The sequence below is a fragment of the Vanessa tameamea genome, chromosome W (assembly GCF_037043105.1).
Source record: "Vanessa tameamea isolate UH-Manoa-2023 chromosome W, ilVanTame1 primary haplotype, whole genome shotgun sequence".
Classification (NCBI taxonomy): domain Eukaryota; kingdom Metazoa; phylum Arthropoda; class Insecta; order Lepidoptera; family Nymphalidae; genus Vanessa; species Vanessa tameamea.
The window spans coordinates 133,163-141,658 of record NC_087340.1 but is presented as its reverse complement, the minus strand read 5'-3'; the positions used below and the strand labels follow the sequence as shown (position 1 = coordinate 141,658).

At 36.6% G+C, this 8,496-nt stretch overlaps 1 protein-coding gene across 1 annotated transcript; it reads right to left on the bottom strand.

Moving 5' to 3' along the window:
* Window positions 1–6,448: 6,448 nt before the first annotated feature.
* Window positions 6,449–7,831, bottom strand: LOC135194585 (uncharacterized). The gene has a single exon (XM_064220195.1). It carries the CDS (start codon window positions 7,829–7,831, stop codon window positions 6,449–6,451), a length of 1,383 nt encoding a protein of 460 aa, XP_064076265.1.
* Window positions 7,832–8,496: the final 665 nt, after the last annotated feature.

The window sequence follows — 8,496 nt, the reverse complement described above, 5'->3', positions numbered from 1 at the left end:
CATTATTTACGCGTTTACTTGCTCTTTTCTCTTTTTCCATGGTTATACTGAAACAAATTTCCAGAAAAGTATTTGTTTCCCTTTTGTTTTGTATGATATTATACACATGAAATCAATAATTAATAAATAACTAAATGAAAAGTCAAAGAACAAAATTAAATCAGTAAAGAAAGAGAGAAAGAGAAAGAAAAATATATATATATATTAAAGAGAAAAAAAAAGACCTTATCAATTATTTCATATAATTGCTAGTTTCAAATTCAGTATTTGTATTTGTACTATTAAGTAAGTTCATCTTCCTTAAAAGTAATTACTTAAATCTAAATTAAAACATCACTTAGTAAAATAGAATAAGTTTCTACTCACTTTTATGGGCGTTTAGTCTTAAACCAAGATAACGTAGCAATTTTGCCACAATTTTTGGTCCAATCCCACTTCTGAGCTTTTAACCAATCTCAGAGCTTTGTTCCAGTCTCCAGAAAAACACAATTTTGTACTTCAAGATTTTTTTAGAATCACAATTCACTTGTTACACTTGCCGATGTTCCGAACGGACTGACTGCACATTTTATAATTTCAACTGACAACAACAATTCGTTATAGTGGAGTAATCACGTGTTTATAATCAATTGACAGTCTCTTAAAATTACAACAAAACTAAGTGCATAAAACATAATAATTTATAATAAATGCTAATATAATAATTGGTAATAAATGCTAACACTAGACAGCAAAATGAATTCGAACTTTGTACAGATGGTTGCTAGTTCTCATTTGAAAACATTAACTGAGCACGATCTCTAAAAATTGCTAACTTCTCATCGATTATGCTTTTTTTACAGTTATTTTTTCATTTAAAGAAAATATTTAAGAAACTAGAAACCAAACTGAATTCGAACTTTGTACAGATGGTTGCTCGTTATCATTTGAAAACATTAACTCAGCCAGATCTCTAAAAATTGCTAACTTCTCATCGATTCTGCTATTTTTTACAGTTATTATTTCATTTAAAAAAAATATCTAAGAAACTAGAAAGCAAAATGAATTCGAACTTTGTACAGATGGTTGCTCGTTATGATTTGAAAACATTAACTCAGCCAGATCTCTAAAAATTGCTAACTTCTCATCGATTGTGCTATTTTTTACAGTTATTATTTCACTAAAAAAATATATCTAAGAAACTAGAAACCAAAATGAATTCGAACTTTGTACAGATGGTTGCTAGTTCTCATTTGAAAACATTAACTCAGCCAGATCTCTAAAAATTGCTAACTTCTCATCGATTGTGCTATTTTTTACAGTTATTATTTCACTAAAAAAATATATCTAGGCGGGTAGATGTAAAATAAGTGAACTCATGTTTTTTAATGCTCTCGTTTTATTTAATTAAATTAATGAGAAATATGCTGTGAAAGTCTTGTCACTTACCAGTATTACATTCCTTTAATGACAACAATTATAGTCTACACTAAACGCCTATCGCATTCACAATAAAAATTTTCATAAAATTCTTCCAATTGTTCAAACAATACAACAGCAGCAGAACAATGGAGTCCTTGAAACACACAATATTTGAACTCAGAGATCACTTTGATAATAAAATGGCAGAGTTTCAAAAAAATCTTCAAAGTGCTTCCATCCCGGCCACAAGTCCTACTTCCAATATTGCGGCTCAATTCAGTGTCTTCAGAAGTTTTGTTATGGGTGCTCTAGAGGGGCTTCAGTTACAACTTGGGCTTTTGGCTGGCAAGTATGATGAGTTAGAAATGAAATCCCGTAGAAAAATTCTTCTTGTCCACGGCATTCAGGAAAGCAAATCAGAAAAATTGGTGTCAGGTACTGTTAAGATTCTTTGTGAACATCTAAAAATCCCCGAATTGAAAGTGGAAGATATAAGCCGTTGTCACCGTCTCGGCCGCTCCAGCTCTGACAAGCCACGTGCCGTTCTTATCAAATTCCGAGATATTGACCTTAGAAATAAGGTCTGGTTCAGTAAAACCAATTTGAGGAATACTGGTATTACTATATCTGAATTCCTCACTAAAGAACGTCATGAGGTTTCTGTTGCGGCTCGTCAGCGATTCGGGATCACAAAGTGCTGGACTAGGAACGGCACTGTGGTAGTTTTAGAGTCACATGGCACTAAGAAGAGGATTTCTACGATGGCTGAATTAAAGTCCTTAACTTCATCCACCGACATCACAGAGGTAAACACTACTCCTACTGCTTCTACTAGCTGCGGCACCCTGGCATCAAAAGACTTGAAAATCTCCAACATCAGGCCAAAAAGAACCGTCAAAAAGTAATACTTTCTTTTCTTTTGTTTTATGTTATTAATTATCCCTTATCTTTGTGTCATAGTTTTATATTAATTTTGCTTCTGCGGTGTTTGTTTATCTGTTTCATTACGGTTGCAATAATTCTATCCGCTTATCTCTTTATTTATTTATCTTAGTTACTTGTCACAATCACATTGTTCGGTGTGTGCATGTTGTGAGATCTCATTCGAATTATAGAGTAATAATAATTAAATCTCAGTACTTCGACTCGCGATATAATTAATCGAACACAATTCTTTTATTTATTTACCGATACCGACATTCATTATAATGATTGTCAAACTCAAAGGTCAAACTGACAAATGAGATTACAGAGTAAACAAATATTGAGCCATAAACAAAAGCGTTCCGTTTTAAACAGAAATATGGATACCATATATCTACTGTTATTTCTTGATAAAACATAGATATATATTTTGTAAATTAATGTAACTTAATTTATTTGTTTTTTATCAATACCTATTTGTTTTCATTTTAAGCACTTGTCATGTGTTTAAATGTTTAAATGTCATATTGTTTAAATATTCGCTGAATATACCTAACTACTAAGCGAGGAGATTTCATTATTATCTATCCTTTGATTGATTTTTGTGCCTAAATGTTTTTTTTTTTTTTTTATGTTTTTGCTATGCTTTGGTGTTGCTGTTTGCACTGTTTTTGTTCTATTTCATGCATTTAACTATGACCAACTTGTGTTAGTGCTGGTAAGTGTATGTTTTTGTCTGATAAAATTAGCTTTTACGGGTTATATACATTTGTTTAAATATACATATATATTATTTTTAAATATATTTATTATATATATATATATATTTATATTTATTTAGTATGAGTATTAATAATATCGATCTGAATATTGACTCAGACGATGATAACACTTTTGTATCACTTTCCTCTTCGGCTGACAGTTTTCATAGTACTTACATCCCGCTTTCCTCTTCCCTTGATTCAACCTTCTCTCTTTTCCCAAAAAAATTTAATGTTGTTCATTTGAATGCGCAGAGTATTCCAGCTCACTATCCTGATCTCTTATCTTCCTTTGGCAACTCTAATATTCACGCTATCCTTATCTCCGAAACATTCCTCGAGCCATCTCTTCCTTCTTCCTCCTTCTCATTACCTAACTTTCATCTTATCCGCAATGATCGAACTGGAAAAGGGGGCGGAGGAGTTGCTATTTATTTACGTAACCACATTCCTTTCACTATCCTGAATAAATCCGATTCCCAATACTCTGAATCCGCCGAGCACATACTCATTGAGGTTATATTTGGACACATTAAGGTACTACTCGGTGTTTTTTACAGTCCTTCGCTCCACATAGACTACTTCGACACGTTCGAAAGTCTATTGGAAAATTCCTTGCCTAATGTTAACCATGCTATTATTATGGGCGACTTCAATACCTGCCTTATCAAAAATGACGCTCGTGCCAAGCGCTTATTGAACATAATTAATAGCTCCAATTTAAATTTTCTCCCATCCAATGCCACTCATTACTTTCCCAACTGCATCCCAAGCCAACTTGACCTATCCTTTGTTTCATCCTTGGAGCATGTTGAAATTCACGGACAACTAAGCCTGAACTGAACTGAAGCCTTTTCGTACCATGACCTAATATATCTGTCGTACAAAGTACGTCCGCCGAAAGTTAAACCCACTGTGGTCATGCGTCGAAGCTTCAAACATTTTGACAACGAAAAATTTATGCAGGATCTTAGTGCTATCAATTGGGACTCAATTTTAAACGCTTCTACTATCGATGAGAAACTTGAACTTTTTAACTCCTCTCTAAATGATCTCTTCGATAAACATGCTCCTTTCCGTCCCATCAAGCTCAAACACCTACCTGCACCTTGGTTATCTCAGGACATTCGGAAGTTAATGAAGAAGCGTGACAGAGCTAAATCAAAATTTAAATTAAACCCAACTATTGACAACCTCGTGAAATATAAGAGTTTACGTAATCGGTGCCGTAAAGTATGTAGAGATGCTCAACGTAAATATATACAAGATAAGATTGAGAACAGCAATTCTTCTCAGACATGGAAATTCCTACAATCTCTAGGTATTGGACGACAAGCATCCAGGATCCCTCATACTGTTGATCTCAATGCTCTGAACGGATTTTTTGCTAGTACTGTCCTAATGAACAACAGTGATATAATTAGTACTTTAAATCATTTTAGATCCTTGCCTATTCCTAACAGACCCTCTTTTCACTTTTCCCCAATTACTGCTAGTGACGTTAAGGCCAACATCCTTGCAATAAGATCCGATGCCACGGGATGTGATGGAATCAAACGTAGAATGATACTTGCTGTGTTAGATTATGTTCTCCCTATATTATTTCACATTTTCAATTTCTCCCTTGACCATAATGAATTCCCTTCCACTTGGCGTTTAGCTTATATCCTTCCTATTCCCAAAAACAAAAATCCCATATCTTTCTTTCACTTTCGTCCAATATCTATCCTTCCATTTATGTCTAAAGTGTTAGAACGTATTGTCCATCTTCAATTAACAAAGTATCTAGCAGAGTACAATGTACTCTCTGATTTCCAATCAGGATTTCGGAGAGGTCATAGTACTACTACTGCCCTACTTAAAGTATGCGACGATATACGTTTTAACATGGACAACAGACATGTTAGTATCCTGGCATTATTGGACTTCAGTAATGCGTTCAATACGGTTGATTTAGATCTCCTGCTGGCAGTGCTTCGGTCGATTAATATCTCTTCCGATGCATGTGAGTGGTTTCGTAGCTACCTGTTTGGTCGTCAGCAATGTGTACGGATTAATATAACGGTTTTACATAACAATAAAACCGATATTATGTGCCGAGAGGGAAAACATACAGCATTGCATGTGAAGAAGCAGTGTATACTTTGCCATTTACTTACGGCCCGTTGAATATGTTATCTGTGGTACAACTACCCTATACTAAATGACGGTAGTAGAAAATTCAGCTAGGACACGGTTAGCCGTTGTCACTTTGATCGTCATAGTCTTCACCAGGAAGGACTTCCTGCAATGCTGTATGTTTTCCCTCTCGGCACATAATATCGGTTTTATTGTTATGTAAAACCGTTATATTGATGTGCCTCCGGAAAACATACAGCATTGCATGTGAAGACGTGTTTGTTATCTGCTGGTGAAATATAAACACAACGCTATGATGAATAATAAAATGAGACAAATAAAAGTTTAGCCTGGAAGTTAAATAATTTTATTTTAGTTACATAATTGATTAATTTACAATTTTTAATCTTTATTAAGTGATGATGCATCTATATTTTTAATTATTATTTAACTTTTAACTCATATAAATTTATAATGAAGTAAATGTATTGAAAAAGGAATTACAATCATTTCTAGATATTTCAATTATTTTACAGTAATGATTAAAAAATGTAGTAGATGATTTCCAGTTACCCCGAGCTAAAATATCATCTAAGGGCTGATTATTTAACCACCCCAGTGAAGCTACAGCTGACCTACAACTCCCTGGGGTAGCATCAATGCCACTTTCCTTAAGAACTGTACGAACCCAGTTGCCAATTACAGTGCGTGAAGCATTTTTAACTTTATTACAAATTGTAATGAAAAGGCTGTCTAAGTTTTTATTATCCGATCTTCTTTGTTTGGTTTTTTCTATTAAGCATCTAACTAAACTAACAGGGCAGATGTTCTTATCGGAATGTTTAGACAATTTCCAAGCAGATTGACGATAGTCATGCCTGTCAGTCTTTGACCCAAATACAGGTATTAAATATATGTTGTCCCCGTTATCAAGATAATTGTCTTTGGAAATTCGCAGCAAAGTAAGGTCGTGGAATTGCCTGTAAATGCTTGTTGTTCTACAAAAGGACCACAGAAAGTTAATATTGCTGATTTGTGAACTAAAATAGTTCTATAGGATAAGTTTTCATTTAAGAAGAGATAAATTAAAAATTTTGCGATGTCAGCCGGACTAGGTACTTCTGGGTTAACTTTAGAACTATTACACCACTTCAACCATCTCTTAATGGCAGGTAGGTATGTTGCTAAAGTAGATTGTCGCCAGCTGCTTTTTAGCAGCTCCCTCTCTTGAGTAGACCAATTCTTTATTTGGGAACCCCACCCCCAGTTTTCCAAACTTTCAAGGTTAATAGGTGTACTTGCGGCGGTGTCTGTAATGTTGTCATGTCGATCAATGTTTTCGATAGATTCTGTATTTCGTGTGGGTGATCCAACGCTCTGGACTTCAGGTCTTGCAACCAGAAAGCCTGAGGCCAATCCGGTGCTACTACCAAATAAGTTCCTGTCGCATGGTTCAGGTGTGCCAAAACTCTGGGTAGTAGGCTCGGCGGGGGGAACACCCATGCTAGTTTGTGTTGCCAAGTTCTGCTGAAGGCATCTATATAGCTTGCTGATTGATCTCTGCAATCTATAGATACGTAGTTTGTTACTACAGCACTTCGTCGCGAAGCGAAGAGATCTATTTCTGGTCGACCCCACTTCCTGAAGACTTGTCCAGTTGCTTGAGGCAAGAGGTGCCATTCTGCAACCTCTTTCTTTCGTGACAATCGGTCTGCAATTGTGTTGTACCTTCCTGGTAGGTAATGTGCCGATAGAGTTATCTTGAACTGGTCTGTTAGAGTTAGTAGTTCGTACGTCAACCCCAGTAGTGTCAACGATCTCGTTCCGCCCTCTTTCCGAATATAGGCAATCAAAGTTCGATTGTCTGATTGGATGAGGACATGAGATTTGCGTAGGACTACGGTGTTTGCTCTGATCGCTGCCATTACTGCATACAGCTCTTTCTTGTTGCTGTGCCATCTTTGTTGCTGGGGAGACCAGGTTCCCCACATTATATGCCCATTTAGATGGGCACCCCAACCTAGATCCGAAGCGTCCGTTGTTAGGAAATGAGTAACCGGCTTTTTGTGTATTATCGATGAGCGATGAGTAGCGCCGAGCCACCACCTCATCTCTTGATACACCACGTGGGGGATTGATTTTCTTTGCCTTGGTTGCTTCTTGTTGAAATGTCGAAGCAAGATTTGTGCTTGTCGACAATGTAACCTGCCTCGAGGTATGACAAAATTGGCGAAATTGAACTGTCCCAGTACACTCTGTAATTCGCGAAGCGTGATCTGTCTTTTTAGCAACGATTGATTTATGGTTGCTTTGAGGCTGGATATCCTCTTTTCTGGTAATGACATCCTGTTCTCTAAAGTTTGCCAGCGGATGCCAAGGTATTCTAGGTCTTGTGTCGGTGTTAAGATTGATTTTTTGTAATTGAGTATCCAGCCCAGATCTTCCAAGTGCCTCACGGCCTCCGAGGCCTGAAGACATAACTTGGATCGGTTTTGGTTGACTATAAGGTAGTCGTCTAGGTAGACTAGTACACGACATCCCTTGGCACGCAGGGTCTCCGCGACCCAGCATGTTACGGACGAGAAGAGATGTGGCGCCGAGGCCAGGCCAAAAGGCAAACATGTCATTTCGTACAAATGACCTAGGTAACTGATTCGAAGGAACGGGCAGTGAGTTTTTGCTGCAGCTACATGAAAGTATGCCTGAGAGATATCTATTTTGATCATCCAGTCCCCCGGTTGAAGAAAATCTGGCACTGTACTTTGAGAGATAAGGCGAAAATGCTTTATCTTTACGAATTTGTTTAATTCTCGTAAATCGAAAATCGGTCTCATCGATCCGTCGCTTTTCTTTCGTAGAAATAGCTTGGAGATAAAACTGGGGGTTAATTTTGTAACAGGTTGAATTATTTTTTGACTTAAGAGGTCTTGTACTATTTGAGTCATGGCCGGAGACGGTTTGGTTGCAAATCGACTCATAACGAGTCTTGTTGGCATTATTCAAGGAGGTTTTTTGTAAAAAGGTATTCGAAAACCAGTGATTGCTGATATTATGAATTTGTTCGCGCCAAGCGCCTGCCAACGGTTTTTGAATGCCTTTAGACGACCTCCCCTGAAGTGTGTCGGATAGTCATTTTTTCTTGTCTTTATTTCGAAAGGACGGGTTTTTGGGTTGTTTGTAGCCGTCAGTCTTTCCTTTATATGTTTGTTTAACATTTGCTTTTTTGTAGGTATCTTGATGATAATTCTGATCTTGTCTCTGTGGTCTAGATTTGAATGTTGATGATGTCGAT

Excerpts from the sequence above, each read along its gene's own strand:
- LOC135194585 (XM_064220195.1), bottom strand. The coding sequence starts at position 7,831 with ATGACATGTTTGCCTTTTGGCCTGGCCTCGGCGCCACATCTCTTCTCG.